At 43.6% G+C, this 17329-nt stretch overlaps 2 protein-coding genes across 3 annotated transcripts in view; one reads left to right on the top strand and one right to left on the bottom strand.

Annotated features, from left to right (window-relative positions):
* LOC142415581 (netrin-4-like) overlaps positions 1-14494 on the bottom strand; it is a 57001-nt gene extending 42507 nt beyond the window's left edge. The window contains exons 1-2 of the mRNA XM_075514100.1: positions 13262-14494; positions 5839-6380 (exon numbers count right to left, since the gene is read on the bottom strand). Of these exons, the coding sequence (XP_075370215.1) occupies positions 5839-6380; positions 13262-13328 (609 nt within the window). The 5' untranslated portion in view covers positions 13329-14494. The remainder of the gene's footprint in view (positions 1-5838; positions 6381-13261) is intronic.
* A 117-nt stretch (positions 14495-14611) lies between these two features.
* UROC1 (urocanate hydratase 1) overlaps positions 14612-17329 on the top strand; it is a 47017-nt gene continuing 44299 nt past the window's right edge. Inside the window, exons 1-4 of one of the 2 annotated variants that reach the window (XM_075514180.1) lie at positions 14612-14692; positions 15025-15153; positions 15968-16109; positions 16937-17064. In XM_075514180.1, the coding sequence (XP_075370295.1) occupies positions 16031-16109; positions 16937-17064 (207 nt within the window). In that variant the 5' untranslated portion in view covers positions 14612-14692; positions 15025-15153; positions 15968-16030. Of the gene's footprint in view, positions 14693-15024; positions 15154-15967; positions 16110-16936; positions 17065-17329 lie in introns of those variants that run through there. The other variant, XM_075514179.1, reaches the window with a different exon arrangement.

The following is a 17329-nucleotide window of genomic DNA, read 5'->3' on the forward strand; positions in this document are numbered from 1 at the left end:
CCATCACCGTCAGTGTCAACCAATGTCAACCAAGCTGTATTCTCATGGGAGAGCATCCATTTCTTATAAGTGGAACCATTTATATCTCTAGGTCTTGGCTGAAATCTTACACATGAACAGACTTAGCTAAGTGTATAGTCTCACCATGGCAGGGATGCGTGGACAACTGTAGAGCAAATAGTTAAGTGTTCTTTTGCCTGGAATTTGAAAATTGCAACAATGAATCTGTAAGATTCACAGCATTTCAGACAAGAATTTTTTCACAGTTGAGACTTGAAAAAAAAGTCATGGCTGCAACTCCACTAAGGTTTTATAAAACAGGGTGAGAAGAAAAATTCATTTGATATCTGCTGCCTTGTATCTTCAGAAAATGCAGAAGCAATGCTCAAAAAAACCCCTGTACTGTGTCTTTCTGGCTGTTTTATAAGGTTCCAAATGTCTCTGAAATGGTTCATTACAAACCAGGTCAGAGTAGGACACTTGGTGCCCTCCTGAAGTTCACTTGTCAGGGATGGGAATGCTGGACTGGTCTCATCAGTTCAAATTCCCTTCAGAGACAAATCCTTGAGCCCCTTAATTCTTCCTCCAGGGAAGCAGGGCCTGGCAGTGCTATCTGCTTGTTTACACTGCTGGTGTTAACTGCTTCCTCTCAACTTGCCTCTGCATTCTATCTCCTCTACAGTTCAACGCTGAACAGACCGCCCTAGTCATAACATTCGGGCACTTACCTTCACTAGTGACTAATCCCTCCTGGAATCCTTTCCGGCGGGAAGTCAGAATAACACGAGCATCATGCAACTTTGAGAGGCCAGTCCTGATGACTGTTGGACAATTCACTGCAGTGCAAGACCCTGCCCTTGCATCTTAGCTACTAGGAATTCAACCTTGTGATGTGCTGAGCATGTTTCTGTTCAGTGACCCCACTGCCATATGAGATCAGACCTTTAAGAAGCCACTGAAGCCTCAGTGGTGACCTCTTGAATTATTGATGTTGCCACTTAATGAGGTATGTGTGCAGGGGATCCTCCTCTGTTTATCAAAAGTTTTGGCATGAATACAGTAAAAGAAAAGCCTGAGAAAAGACAGCAAAAAAACTAGGTCCTTGGAACAGGATCACATACGTTCCACACAGAGCCCTGTCCCTGGCCTGGTTTGGTGTCTGTGTGCAAGTGGTTCCCCTCTGCCAAAACTGCTGCTCAGGGAGTCCCTGTAGATGGAGAAAGGCAGCAGAGGTCTTCAGTGTCAGTGCAGAGGAAAAGGCCTTCCACAGGCTTCTGTCTGAGCAACCTGGTGGCTTTTGAAGCAGACAGAACTGCATCCCATCACAACATGTCTTGGTCTGGCATTCACGGAGTATGTTTAGAAGAGTGATTAAAAGTCTTTTAGCTACAAAGCGAGTCCACTCATCTTTGACAAAAGGCACTGCTGGGGACTTCTGTCCCTAAAGAGGTCACCACAGGATACAAAACGGAGAATGAACAGGTCTTCTGTGCAAGGCACACTTAACATGTTGCCATAGAAACCAGTTACTTAATTCAGGCATACACAATTCTTCCAGCCCCCAGTGAATTCCAGTAATGGGTTTATTATATCACACTTCGTTGGTGTCATCTGTCACACAGACACTCACATAAATGAACCAGCCTTTGATTCAAAACTCCCTTCCACTAGCTAGACCCAGTAGGCAAATGGTCTCCTTTTGGGTCTGGTGGTTATAAGCAGGTCAGTGTTCTACCCCGCTTTGCATGCTAATGTCTTCCTTTCATGCAAACATCATCTTCGATGGAGGAGAACATTTGTTTTCATTTCCTGATATACCAGTGTGTTAAAAACGTGCTCTTAATCTCTCATCCTTGAGTGCACGTGCTGTCAGGATGCAGGTTGAAACATTTCGGTCCCTGCTTTCCCCATACGATGTTTGAACTGTAAGTCACACTAATGTCTGATGCAACGTTGTGGTAATTTCTCCTTTTGTTTGGGCCAGAGTTTTGATTTACACTAGCTGACCTGAAGTCTCTTACATTAGCTGATCTGAAGGCTCATTTTAGGCTCCATGACTATATAGTAAAGTGTTTTTAAACTAGAAAAATAGATGGATGGGCAAGTAGGTAAAAAATGTCTTGGTGCATAAGTCGCCATGCAAGCATTGCCTGTAGATGCACTTACAGTAGATGAACAGACCTTAAAAACGTGGCATTGGTTTTAATTCATGATGTTATGTTGGAGGCTGGCGTACTGAAGCTGATGAGCATAGCAGTAACTATTCTTCCTTAAGAACAGTTAAGAATGTTCTCCCTTAAGAATAGGATAAAGATTAGAAGCACTTGTTTCCTATTTAATATATAATTTCTTATAGTGATAGAAGTCAACAGGCAAAACATAGGGTACTTAACAGCCCAGTCAGGACTTATAACATGCTAGTGGAGGATTTTCACTGAGAAGTGTTTATAAGCATAGAAAGTTAGGTGTTGATTTTGTGGTGTTTCATATGAAGCAAACGATGCGTAGGCAATTGGCAGTGAATAAATTGCTTTGCCTCCTAGACCAGAAATCATCAAGAGAGCAAATTTATTGCCAGAAGAATTAAGATGGGGGGACCTAGGATCTCAGATAGATAGATTCTAGCTGCAGAAGTACTCTGGATCTGAACAGGAGTAAGGGATTTAGTAAGTGCTGGAGTAAAAGAAAACTGCAAAAGAGACATTAGGAAGTCATCTCCTTGCATTTCTACAGGACTTGTTCCCCAATGCATGACACCGTCTGTCTCAGCTGTACCTTATCTGAGATGGAATGGAGATGTGTGACCCTGTCAGAGGTGAAAGATAAGGGACAATTTACAAGAGACAAGGGATACACCTTAACTTAATGATACATTTTGTTCTGTTGTGACATTGCCACATCACCCAAATGTCTTTTGTTTCCATTCTAGTCTCCTAAAAGTTTATCTTCTGCCAAGTTTCCCGTCATGCTCCCAGGAAACGCCTCTTTCAGTGGTCTTGGAGGACCACCAGACTGTGCTGACTCAGGGAGATGCATCACAGTTTATAGAGGCAGGTAAGTTACTGCAGCTCTACCACCTTCTCCTATGTTCTCAGTTCTGGAAGCCAGTTGACCTGAAATCTTGTTTCATGATGTGTTCCACGCGGGTTTTAAACCTACGTGTTCTTAGTAAGCCATCTCTATTTTTGATTCCTTTTGTGCCCTGTTAAAAAGGAATTTGTGTCTCTTCTCAAGTGGATAGGACAACGCCCAAGAAAAACCTGAGTGTCATGCAGTGGAAATTATTTCAACCCCCTTCAGTAGAGAAAACTGGCATTTATCTCAGAGCATTAATTAGCATTTAAGTTGGAACGGTTTTGATCACTTCAGAAAAATGTTGTCAGCTTGTGATGTGAGCTCCTCAGCAATCCAAGGCTTAGCCAGAAGCAGTAATTGGATAGGTCAGAGTGGAGGTGAAAAAGAAGCAGAGAACACTGCAGAAAGTAGTGGTGGGGATTCAATCAGCTTCCTTCCAAGTCGGTTGTGAGTCAGTGCTTGAGGGGATGCCCTGGTGACATTTGTGACATCTTTAAAATAAGGTGTAAAACTGCAGTTCTGAGATGCGTGGGCAAAGCTCCTGTGATACTTGTAGTAAGAGTAGCAGTGTCACTCAGGCAAATCTGATCAGGTATCACTTTAAATAACTACACTCTGCCTTCCTTTATTTTCATTCACAAAAGAATCTGCTGTGTCATACTGCTGACCTGAAAAGCCTGATGCTTTTGCACTCTTGCCATAGTGGCATTTCATGGATTGATTAAGAGGTCTCTGTAACATCTGCCCAGAACTTCAGAATCCTTTTGGGTTAATGTGCTGTGAAACAGTATTTGTCTTGCTCTCTGTTAAGTTGCCATACAGATTCCTGTGTGCTGCTTTAAAGCTTCAGCTCTCCGTCCCGTGGAGGAAGTGACCTCTGTATGTATTCAATTCATGTAACAGTTCATGAAAGTATTTGGGATCTGCAAGGGTATGACCTGTAAATATATGACTGTTCTTACTATTACCATTGTTTTCTAACATCTACTACCACAGCATAGATTGATTAAGCACACACATATTCATTTCAGTGTAGTTGCTGCCCAAGTTGACAGAATCATTTTGACACTTGTAATCACAAAGGCTTGTGTTGGATGAATGTTTTATTATTTGATTTTCTGCCATCCACTTCTCAGATTTGTTGTAGCAGCAACACATGGTCTTAATGATATTCCCCAAGGTTAAGTAAGCACAAAAGCCAACATAGTGCAGGGCAACAGGGGATACTGTACTAGACAAGGAGTTGTTTTTCATTTAAGGCCAAGACATTTGCCTCAGACCCTGTATCCTGGTTCCTTACTCAACCAGAATTGTCCTGTTTTACCACGAAACACTTCACCTTTCTGTGCTGCTCTTTCCCCATCTGTGAAATGGCAACAGGACCCTTATATGTGTGCTGAAGATCATTAAATAGATCTTGCAAAGTACTTCCAGATTTTTGATTGGAAGGCACACAAGAGTGGAAAATTATATTAGTTGCCTAGATTCTGTATTGACGTGGCAAGTTGTAATCTCTCTACAGAAGACATTTGGATGTATTTGACTTAAATGTATCATGATAACTGACCAGCAGAATTACTACTCCAGGAAGAAGACAGTTTAGTAGTCAGATGATCTGCTCCAGATTTCTAATATGCAGAGATGTTTCCCAGCCTGTTGCACAAAGATGAACTCAAGTCTCTCCTTACTGCTGTTTCCCTGTCTCAGGTATGGTACACTAGTTTCTTTCTTCTCAAGTGCATTTTGAAGTGCACTGCTGAAACCACTGTGTTTTTTGAAGCCTATCTGGACCATTCACCTCACACCTGAGCTCAATTTGCAGCAAAGTATTACTGCCAAACCTGCATGATCACTTCCAGACAGGGAAACCAAGAGTATTGTGACTTCTTTAAGAAAGAGAAAAGAAAGTGAAAGGACTTCAGCCTCCATTGTGACTATGGGAATGTCTTATAATCTCCCTTTGTGCCGTTATGTCTCCTCTATAAAATGATACCAATGATATTTACCATCTTTCCCATCTAAACTCTTTCAAGATTGAATGAAAAGGGTTATAACTAAACTTAAGTATCTGATTACTAAGCAGTCATTAACGTTCTTGTCAGAGGAATTTATCAGAGCAATTGTACATTTATTTTAAAAGAAAGTCTTCTGCATATGTTTAATAGCACATCAGAATATTCATACCAAGGGAGGGCCTTTTCCCACCGTTGAATAGTGAAACCTGGCTGCTCACTTCCACTTCCTGTTCTAAATGGTTTCAGTTCTGGAGCCTATGGCTTGATATAATCAGAGCGGTCACCCCCAGCACGGAAAGTTACATTAAACTTAGGGGAAGGATGTATTTAAAAGTTATCCAATCATCTAGGACTTTTTATATGGAAAAAGAAAGACCATGCGGTTCATGTCATCCTAAAGTAGGAAAACAGTTTGGATAAATCACGCTCTACAAATGTGTATTTCCCTACATCTATTTTGTTGGAATTCTAGTTCAGTTATTGGCATCTGCAATGTAAAATTAGGCAATGTTACTCCTATCCTGTGCAACTCTCATAAAAGAAATCTGTTAAAGCATTTCCATTCATTTTCATTGAAACATAATTTCTCTTCTTCTTCCCCTTTATTTTCTTGACACAAAGCCTTTGGGGATGGGTTACCTTTCTTAATTTATGTGCACAGTATCTCTTTGAGAACATGCTCTTTGATTTTCAGCCAGTCTTCAGCTCTTTGACATTAAACTTAGTCCAAACCCCAGTTATTGCTTACCTCTCCTCTGGTGCAGGGCACTGCATCTGAATACCTGGAAGTGCACATGGAGCCCTCCTCAATGAGATCATCCTGGAGCCCAAAAGTCGCTGTGCAGTTGACAGAGAAATACTTGTAGGGCCTCCAAGTCTGCCCATAGTCCTGGGATCTTTCCAACACCATCGCAGCTGGGCGAGGTGACTTGAACACAGCAATGACATGGGTCAGGTAGAATTCTGTTTCAAAGTCCAGTCTGATTTCTTCCCTGTGTACCCCTTGGGCAGACTGCCACCAGGAGATGGGGTTTGCAAAGAAATCGTCTGTCATGTCAGCAGGGAGATGGGAGTTATCAGGCTGGTTGGCATTGCATTTGGTGCAGCGAGGCTGCCCACAGCCATGGGAGACCTGATGGAGGAGATTCTGGTCTGGGTAGAAACAGTACAGTTCTGTACTGTTCTGGCCACACGTGGTGAGAGTGACTGGTGTTCTCCCCGTTGCAAGGTTTCCCACAGGAGGGTTGCAAGAACGGCCATTACAGCGGAAGGCTCGTAGCCTTGTGGGATCTGAAAGACAGGCAAAAGAAACACAACTAAGTAGAATTTCTCAAATAGTTCTCCTCAGGCTGTAACAGGTGACCATGCAAATGTTTGGAGTCCCCATCTGGGGACTGACATCCAAGAGGACTCCTTCTACGGAGAGCTACTTCATCTTTTCACACAAAGTCTGGAGGGAGTTTCTCAATAAATCTAGTCCTTGTTTTTGGTGCCTAACTCAGAAACTAAGGTCTTTAGAAAACTCATGCTTATGGTGCTTAACTTTGATTTCTGTTGAAAATGCAGTTGCGTCTATTGAATTTTATGTTTAACCACAGAAATCTTGTGTTTTCTTACTTTCACTCTAGTAAAGCTCTGTATCTGAGGACTGAATCTATTCAATGCATTTATTTTCACTGTTATCAGAAAGCAAAGTAAAACTGTACTATACACTGTAGATACATCAAGAAAAGAGATGATTCCTGCCCAACAAATTACAGACACTAATTACACATACAAACACATAAAGAAACCATGTATTTCTATAGTTATGCATTACTGGCATAATTTTGAGGGGTGTTGAGTTTCTACTGCTCCTATTGAGATCAGCTGGAGTTGTTAATACTTAGCAGAGCTGAAAATCAAGTCTCTCTTGTTTAAATACCTTGACATGGAGGCAGGTGACTATATCCTATTTGCCAAGTTTGCAAATACTGGCAAATTTTTGGTATCTTCAATGTATATATCTACTTATTTCTAAATTAGGAAAAGGTAGGGATAACTACAAAGTCTTACTATTGTTTGGAAATCAGTAGTGTCTTGTGACACTGGAATTAAAGGTCATTCCCAAACCTTATTACCATACTGGAGAAAACTGCTTTTCTAATGACATACAACGTCCTCTTTGCAACTTAACAGTCTAGAAGGAGTTAAAGACTGATGTTGCAAGGTCATAAATCTAATCCAAGAGGTCACAAGTCAGATGACTGGATATAAGTCCTACAGGAAATGAGCCTTCCAGTGAAACCTAGGATGACCATAAACCCTGGGTAATCTAGGAGCAGTTCAAAGGTCAGCTATTAGTTCAACATTCTAGGTCAAATTTTAAAATCCCTATTTGGTTTATATTCAGCCTTTCCTCATGCAAAATTAGTTTTAAGATCAAGTTAGGTCAAAGAAAAGACTCTCTAATTCAGCCTTATAAAAATACTCAAATCATAAATGTAGTTGGATGAAACTGATGTCCCTCTTTCCAAAAGGAATGTTTAAGGTGAAAAAATGTGTGCAGTGGGCATGGTTTTGCCTCTGAGTTGCTTCTGTCCCTAGTTCCTTAGTGACATTTCTGCACAGGCCAGAAGAGAAAGGTCAGAGATGGACATTGTTTTGGTAAACACCTCATGCATTTTGCTTCCTGGGATTAGGACACCAAACAAAGTTGCTGTATGTCCACTGAATCCCATTGACCAATGGCGTGTGCAATTTTAGCTTACATACAGCAAAGGTAGTCTTAAACTTCAGATAGCAAAGAAGCAGATCATCCATAAATGCTCTTGACTACTCTTAGAAACAGGTGGAAGCCACCTTCAAAGGAACTTGGACTTCATGTGTGTTTGCCTTACAGACATTGTAAGCAGCAGCCTCAAGAAAAGAGGGGGTGTCTGGAGACACAGTGGGTTTCTCCTGGTGGAGGTTGTCTTCCACCGGTGGCTAGAATGGGCTGGCCAAAACTTTTTGTAGTATCCCAGTGAAGTCCTAGGAGACTGGCAGAGCTTAGAAGGGAGCAGTGCCTGAATTACATGTGCACCTAATAGTCCTCGGATCAAAGGAATGAAAGCTGCCCCTCCTCAGTCCCACCACCTCTCCCTGTGCCAGCACAGAGATGAATTTTCATGAGAGGAGGAGTTGGCAGAAGTCAGCGGGAGAGGAAAGGAGAGAAGACAGGGATGTTTGGCTCTATCAGTTCTGTTCTTTGCTCCCCAACTTCAACTGAGCAGGTGATTCTTAGCACTACTGGAGATCCTCCACCAAGCCCTCACACCATCCTGACTGCTTGATGACCATTTCAATGTATTTTCTTTCTGATTATGAACTTCTTATTCCATCCGAGCCTAGTACAGTTACAGGGGAACACCAGGAGCTTCAGAGGTTTTATCTGGGAGGTTTCTTGCAACTTCTCTGAGTCTTTTTGTCCTAAGGAAGGACTGGGGTTTCCACAAAAGTTGTTTAGAGCTTCCTCCTTTTTGCAGAGCATCTGAAATTCCAAATTTTTGTCTGCTCTGGAGGGTGAATTTCACTGATTCATGCAGAATTCTTGAAATAAAGATAAATTTCTCCTTGCAGGTCAGCCAAAATATAATGAGCTACAACTGCATGCCTCAAGGATGTCTTTGCAAGTGGCATTTAGGTTTGTGTTCATGTCCAAGCTGTTTGGTAAAAATTACTGGAAATAAGGAAAGCACAGCAATTTCTGTGTTTAAAGTAGATTGGATATTAACTGATTTTGCTCAATGCTGCAGAAAGGTGTCATCCTTGCCTCCAAAGAATTTAAGTGGGACTGGTCTTACCACTGAGCTTTGAACAAGCATTAGCTCTGACTAAGAGTCAGGTTACTTAGTTTTGATTAAGAATGGGTCCATGTTACAAATGCTATTGGATTATGGATAAATATACCACGTAATTAAAAGAAAGTCCATCTCTATTGATGGATCACACCACTGAAGCTTTCATAAAGGAAATGGGATGCTGGAGTTCTAAATTTAAGGAGTTATTTAGGGGAAGCTTTGCAAACAAGAATGTGAGAAAGTAAAAAAGGAAACATTTTTTTAAAGGGAATGGCTGCTTTTTATATTTCCCATAAATGGGCTATTAGTCTTGTATTGAGTTTTTCAGCTGTTTTTATGTGAACCTGGAAAAGGAAGAAAAACGTGGTTGTTCTGAACAACAGTCACAAGAAGGTTTATCTGCTCTGCCTGCTAATGCAGCAATATCAATAAACAGTTCCTGTCTGAACTGCTGTGTCATTAGGAAAATGAGAGAAGAACAAAGTGCAAATTAGCAGAAGGGAGTTTGAGAGAAGGAGAGAGATTGGAAAAGAAAATCTGCAGTCGATTAAAAGCTTTGCATTTAAAGAAATCAATTGGCAGAACATTGCTTGGCCACAAGGGTAGCACAGCCTGTCCATCACTCACTGATTCTGTGGAAACAACATGAAATGTTGAATCTGGACAGCGAGGGGGGACCGCTGCAGAAGAGAAACAGCAGCCAGGTGAACAAACAACTTACCCAACTGCCAGGAGGACTCACTGAATAATTCATAAAGAACTAAACAGTTTGATTGCACATGGGCAGTGCATGTTATTATGAAGTTGATTAGCTTTTACTCCATGGAGGATGGCTTGGCTCCAGAAGTGGTATGATTAATTTATTTGTTTGTTTTCTGGTCCCTCAGAGCTGTGCCACAAAGTGGCAGGTCAATGGCACATGCCCAGCACGTGTTATAACAACGGTGTTATCCGATGATTAGGGAATCATACAGTTCAAGGGAGGTCATACTATTGATATTCCTGGGACACCATTTCAAATAGAGATCTCTTACTTCAGAGCCTTGTAATGCAACAGAACATTGTAGACATCAACTAAAACCAGGTTCAATTATTTTAGGGTTTTTTTCACCCTCCATTGGATACCCGACAGCAGAAAGGTCATATGGCAACTCAGTCAAAGCCTGCTGATGTGACTGGAAAGATGCCTAATATTTTCTGAGCTATTTGAATTGGAATTTTTATTTCTTTTCCATATGCAAATTTATGTTTTTGTGTGATCAAGACTCCTACAGTGAGACAGGAGAGCAAATTTCACAGTTCTGAGCAACATGTAAACATTAAAACCTTTGGGCATCTTCTGCTACATTTTTGATGGAGCAGTTTCAGCATGTATGTCCAACCTGGATTTCACTTGTTCTATATCTGTTTAACTTTTTTCTTAATAACCAACAACTTTTAAATGTTCTTTTAAAGCTGACCACCCTGGGGACGTGAGTTGCTCAAGTTTTTATTAATCAGACCTAGAACTTTACCCCTTAATGCTGGTTGCAACGGAAGTGCTATACAACTCTTTGGTTTGTCTGGGGCCAACATGCAATAAGTTTGGCAAGTCTTCATCCATTTTTGAGTAGCCTGATGTATTTGTGCACTAAAATAGCCCTGATTGATAACTGGAGCTAATGAGCCAGCCTTCATAAACACCCAAGAGGTGAAGTTCTGAATGTGCTATGAAACCAAGCTGCCTCTGTGACCTGAGGCATGGACCGAAGAGTAAGATCCCAGGTCTGGGCTCTCTTCCACTGTGGCCAGTAGCAGTCTGCCTGCCCGCATCCCTCCTGGAACAAGGGTGGGCTCCAACACCTACAGCTTCATTTGCAGATGAGCTGAATAACCCCAGACCAGAGGAAACCAAACCCTGCTGATAATCAGGTCCTGCAATCGATTTTAAGCTTGGTGCTAGAAATGGCCATTTTTGGCCACACCACGCCCCCTTTTGGAGGGCTGCCATCGGGAGGAGAGCTGGCCCAGGCACTGCTCCCCGGGGGGCTGCTCCCCTGGGCAGGTCTGGGCTGGCCGGGCCTGAAGCAAGAGCCCAAGCTGTTGTCAGTCCCGTTAACTGTACCAATATGCAAGCATTTTCAGACCATTGCAGAGCTTATTTGAGGGGAATAACGCCCTCCACCTGCATAAGACTAGGGGAAGGATCACCCAGGTGTCACATCTCACCATATAAAACCTAGATGACTCCTCCAGCCTAACCACTAAGGTTTTTTTTTCCCCTTGGCATTATATTTAAAGATCTAAGGAGCCAATTTTGACAACCCAGACTGTCTTCTCTGCACAGAGATGGCAGAAGGCAAATATTGTACTCCCCACAAATATTGTACTTCATGTACTCCCCACACAACTGCCCCATCCATTTGTTTCACTTCTAACCAGGAGGGACCAACTATAGGGCTGAAAAGGGAGTTTACTGCATAGGCTAATAAAATATGTCCAAAATATACTTCCCTGTACAACTCTCTGCTCAGGAAAAGGCTGAGACTTCCAAATGATTTTACACAGATTGGCTGGACACTGACTGAACTAGCCTTAGTCTGAGCAGTACTGACCCTGCCTGTAACAGGACCTGTAAAGATTCAAGGTTAATTCAAGATTTTTATATTGCTTCTTAAAAAAAAAAGGGGGGGGGGAATTAACAATGAACAGGTAACCCTTGTGCTGTCACAGGCTGATGGTTTGTGCAACCTTTTGACCAAGCAGCATATATTTATTTAAAGTGACATTGAATCCTTAGCATCATCACCTTCAATATCCAATTATTTTGCTGTTATTCACTATGTCCTACACCATTATTCTGAATGTGTTTAGCTCCCTCCCCTCAAATTCACTTTCCAAGCAGTCAGCTGTGGGCTGCATTTCCCTGAAGAGTCATTTTTTACTTTGCGAATTGGATGCAGAGAAAATTTAGGCTAGTTTATAACAGGCTGCTTTCTGCAACAGTATCAGCAACTTTAGAAGACACCTCTGTAACCTTTCTGTGCTATGTATCAGCATATGTATCCTATAGTGAGAGTCCTAGCTTGGGAAACTAGTGAATGCCCAAGGTAAGACCCTAAGAGGACTAAGGTACCAAGTCCTCCTTCCACTCATTCCCTGTAATGTTGTGCTAGCCAGCCTTTTTCCCAAATGAGTCACTGGATAATATGACAGGATTGTAAATTCATGAGCTATTTTCAGTTTTTAAGAAAATAACTCTTGCTGTTATGGAAATCTGATGCCTATGTTATCAAAAAGGTTCTAGCTGGGGAACAACCTGAGCTGAAGCCCCCTGATCTGCCTTTGACTTTACTGGAGCTTGCAGGGCAGCTGAACGCTTCAATCGCTTTCAAATCACTGCATGTAGGAGTGTTGTTCCTGTCCTAATACTCTGAGCACACAGGTGAAATTTAAACCACTGGTATGCTTTCCTGTACAGAAAGAGAGATCCCAAGCCAGTATCTCAAAGGAAAAGTCACCAAGGATGTATTGTTGTTTTATCAATACCTATTTTTATTTTTCTGACCTGATCTGCATAATTCATCCCTTTCAACCTTGAAGATGTATTAAACCACAGCAAGAAGAAAACAACCTAATGCTTTGCTTCCTTTCCCTTAAGGAATTTGTCTCCATCATAATCCAGGTATTTTTAGGACCCTATGTAAATACCATTACAGCTGTATCATTCCTATAAATGCTTATTTGTACACCCACATATACACACACAACTAATCAACTTCTCTTTCTGTCCTAATCCATTTTTTCTCTAATGCTAATTTAATCTTGTCCACTGCATGTTAACTATTAAGTTGCGGAATACAGTGAATGAATGGACTGTCTTGGATAAATACTAATTCCTAAACAGCATCTCTGACTTTTAATGATGCAAAATGAAGTTAACAGAGAATAATTCAGACTTCTACAGGATGCTGTCCAAGAATGCTGTTGTTTCACTCTTGTCCTGCCTAAGAAGGCAGTGTTTCACCCTCAAAACAAATATCCAGCATACCTCAATCCATCTACCTCCTTCTTTCTCTCTTACTTTTCTTTCATTCACAAAAATAAGACACTTTTTTCTTTTAAGGATGTATGAAACTGTACATCCTATTGTAGACTTTGGGAGGAGGCTGAGCTATAAAGCTGTGTATTGCAGGGAATAAGAAGCATTTGTATACATTGACTAACCCAGATTCCTTATAAAGATCCAATGTAAAATAAATATATTGACATACTTTTTTTAACAAAAAACCCTAATTTCTATCCCCTTTCCCCTTGCTAAACTTAGGATAAATTGTTTCATGAATGGCAATATTGATTTATTTTGCTTACCTGCTTCCCCATGTCCAGAAATAAAATATTCCAAGAACACAATCAGCATGATGCCTTTATGCTGCATGGCTGTCAGTAAAATATCTGTCCTCAGTGAAGCAAAAAAAGAGCTGCAGTAATCTACAGGTTTGGTGCTTGCATGGCTTTTCCGTATTTTCTTTCTTTCTGCTCACCTTCCTCTCAGTGTAGGGGTCAAGGCTGCTGTCTCATTCTTCTTGTTCTCGTTTGGGTCCCGAGGTGGTTTTTTTTTTTTTTTCAGGGCTCAGATGCCTTCTGGGTGTCACCCGTACATTGCTTCCAATAAATAAATAAATAACAAGGATTTTCTGTGTCTTTACCCCTCTCCATGCAGCAGGCCGGGGACGTTCACATCCCTGACGCAGCCCCTCGAATGCACCATCGAGGGCTGATGAGACGCGGAGAGCTCTCTTCGGTCCGGTCCTTCGCGCTTCTTTGGATGCTATTTCGAAACTTTCATTTCTGCTCCTTGCTTTTGGAGGAGCTTCGTTTCGGCTTTGCCTGGGCTCCCCCCGGCAACCTTCCCTACCCCCCTGGCACCTCCCGCAGCCTGCTGCTAACCGGGGTAGCGATGGGGTCCGGGCAGCGTGAACCCTGCTTTGTTAGGAGGTCTACCCCAGTACCTTCTTTCCCTTTGCTCCCTGCAGCAGAGGGTCATAAGAAGAACAGAGTTGGCGTTTCTCTCTGAGAGATGATGAGAAGCGAGCGCTTTCTTGGCTCTTCTCTCTTTTTATTTTGGTTTGGTTTATTTTATTTTATTTCCCTCCTCCCTCCGCTGTCACGGAAGCCACTTCTCCCCCACCTCCAAGGGATTTGCTTCACACAGCGAGCGCCGGGGGGGATAAGAGCGAAAAACAAACCCAAGGCCAGCTCGCCGGTGCCGGTGCTGGGAAATCCCTTCCCGTCTCGCTGCCGGCCCGCGGCTGCTGGCCGGGTGCAGGGGCCGCGGCTCCCGGGGAGGGGCGGGAGGGCAGGCCGGGCAGGGGCTGCGCCGCTGCGCTGCAGGGGCAATGCCCGGCGCCCCGGCGAGAGGGGAAAAAAGGGGAGGGGGGGCCGGAGGATCCTTCCTCCCTCCGGCTCCAGCAAGGCTCGGGGCTGGGGCTTTCCTCCCCTCCCGAGGGCTGGGCAGTTATCTGCAAGTTTTGTCTCTGCCTCCCTTCCAGCCTCTAGCACATCTCTCAGTCCTAACTGGGCAGTTCTCCTCTCTGGTCCTGTCTGGCTGCAAAGGGGATTATTATAACATGTGATCTTCTTCCTGTTCTTTATATGTGCTTTTTTTTTTTTTTTTTTTTTTAGGGTGGAGGAGGAGGAGGAGGATGGGTCGGTTCCGCACCTCCTCGTCGGCTGGGCTGGTCCTTGTTGCGCTCAGATGCAGGCGTTGTTCTCCAGCCGCATCTTCTCCTCCAGGAGCCGGTGCGTGCGTGGGCGTGGGCGTGCGAGTGTGCGTGTGTGTGTGCGTGTGTTTATGTGTGTGTGCCTGTGCGTGTGCGTGGGCAGGGCGGGGGCAGCCCGCGCAGCCCGCCCGGCTGGTGCCTGCTGTCCCTGCAGCACCCTCTGCCAGCCCGCCCGGCACATGACACCTGCCCCGCGCCCCGGGGACACAGCCCCCGCCCGGCACCCACGAGGCAGCCCCCGGGCGTGGGGAGAGCGGGGTGGCTTTGGGGTTCGGTTTAGGTATGGCTCACGCCGTGTACAAACGGGTACGTTGCATCGGGTTTCTTTCCATCATCTTTCTGTCCCGCCAGCTGGGACAAGCCAGGCGGCGAGGGGACTTGGGACTTCCCAGAGAAGCTGGGGTGTCTGCTCTGGCACCACTGACACACATGCCTGCCCCAGCCAACACCGGGCATGTCCCTGAAGCCGGATTTGCTCAGGTAACTCCAACACGAAGCTCCCAGGGACCCAGAGAGGCTCCAAGCCTGTAGCCATCAGGGGGTAAAAGTGCTCAGCCCTAGAAATAATTTTAATTCAGGGAGCGAGTTCGCACCTCGGCTTCATTCTCTCTTTCTTCAGCTTTCATGGCAGTGTAACGCCATTAACTTCTGCTTGATGTCACAGAGGGAAGCCGGTCCGATGGGAGTCCAAATGTAGACGAGGTCATTCTTGTGCCCGTGTGTGCACAGGATCAGACCTTAGAGGGATTTGGAGAGTGTGGGTCATACAAAGAAGAATAAGGAAAGATTTATTTCCCTTTGAGGTGGGAATGTTTATGTAAGGCAGGGTTATTTAGCTAGGTTTTGGGGTAGAATTTTCTGACTTTACCCTTATCTTCCTTTTTTTGTATGTTTTTAATAAGAAAACCCAATAGAAAATTTTAAAATGTGAAGGAGGCTTTCCCCTCTCCTTTTTGTCTTTGCCTTTTGTTTGAAAACAACTAAAATACTGTATAATTACAAAACAAAATTCTCCTGCCATAAATGACAGTTAGTATCCTTCAGAGGGTTTGAGTCTGCTGTGTGCTCAGCTCCCCTGGGATGTTCTGAGTTCTTTCAACTCAAGCATCTTCAGTGGGAGCTGGGGATGTGCAGCACGTCCTAGAGCTAAAGCCAATGTGACAGTAATGAGATGCTGTCATTTAATAATTGTGCTTTGTTGTCATCGCGTGTTGATTGCTGCCTTTGTGGGAAAATGCAGTATTTTTTTATTCGCAGGTCTTAGGCTCATTCCTAACTGAAATGTTTCTCCCAGTTAATTTCACTAGGCTTGAATTGTGGCACTTGAGAAAATTCCCTGGCCAAGAGCTGTAGTTCCATGGCTGTAATAAAGGTCGAGAAGCTCCTGTATAATTTAAACAACAACTCAAAATGGAGAGCAAAGTTCATGTTGCACTGTAAGTGGAAAATCAAAGTTAAGTAAATTAATTTACTTGTGATGTCTGGATGGCAGTATTGTAAAACTTACTAGTTGTTGTTGACTGTAGGGTATAAAAGTGACTTAGAACTGAAAGCCTTAATTCTTCTTCCCAATTATTGCCTGTCTTGAGAAAACCACTACCAGTGCTAATGAGTACATTTCCAGTTTCATACTACTAAAATCCATTCATGCCTGTGAGCTAAGAGGAGCTAACCCCTACGGGGGAAATTTTGCTGTTATCATCGACAACCGCTGTTGTCTAGAAGATGAATTGATGAGATCTGAGGAACAGCCCATACCTAGAGGTGTCAAACAGAGAATGCCCATCTTAGCTGAACAGTGTGTATGAACAGTGACGTGAATAATAATTATTAACTTTAGTTAGTTCCTAAACTACAGAAATGTAAATGCACAATCCTTAAGGTCTCAGGCAAGGTTCATGCTCCAGACCATGCCTCTCACTAGGACATGGGGGGAATCAGATGATTTGGAAAGCGACCGAGTTTGCTCTCATGGCTTAGCACAGCACCAGCTGACAAAGCACCCAGAGAATAAACAGCAAAACTGTGAATCATTCCTTTTGGGGGAGGAGGGAAGAGCCAATGGCATGGCACAGAGCGGGGAGGTGTGTCACCTGTGCCGCCTGCCCTCTCTGCTTGACAGGCCTGTTTGCAAAACCCAGAGGACACCCGGGGTGGTGGTGCACCTGAACCGCTTAGCATCTTGCTTGCCTGCACCCTTCGTTCCCCATTCCTTGTACCTCTCCAGTTTGCCTTGCCTTTCCTCCTCCTATTTCCTCAGCAGCTATGACCAGCCTGAAGGAAATCTGCCGTGGCCTTCCTCTATACCCTTTGCCTGAAAACAGAGGTCGGAGGAAAGGAATACCCCATGCACCTGTGAGAACCCCTAATCTCACTGCTCAGGAGAAAAAGGTAACATGGCATTTCACAGGGCCTCACTTCTTTTCCTTTCAGATAAAAGCAGCTCGAGGCAGCAGACCCGATTACCTCAAATGCTTTTCTGAGCGTGCATCTAACTTTGTGGCAAATGTATTTCCTTGGTGTTATAATTTCAGTGGGTAATGGAACAAAGTACTGGAAACTCTTCTGCTTGCTTTCTTTCTTCCTCCCCCAAAGATCAGCAGGTTGATAGGAGGGAGATTTGCTGCACAACAGCTTCTGTGACTTTACTTGGCTA

Source organism: Mycteria americana, chromosome 11, assembly GCF_035582795.1.
Source record: "Mycteria americana isolate JAX WOST 10 ecotype Jacksonville Zoo and Gardens chromosome 11, USCA_MyAme_1.0, whole genome shotgun sequence".
NCBI classification, from domain to species: Eukaryota; Metazoa; Chordata; class Aves; order Ciconiiformes; family Ciconiidae; genus Mycteria; species Mycteria americana.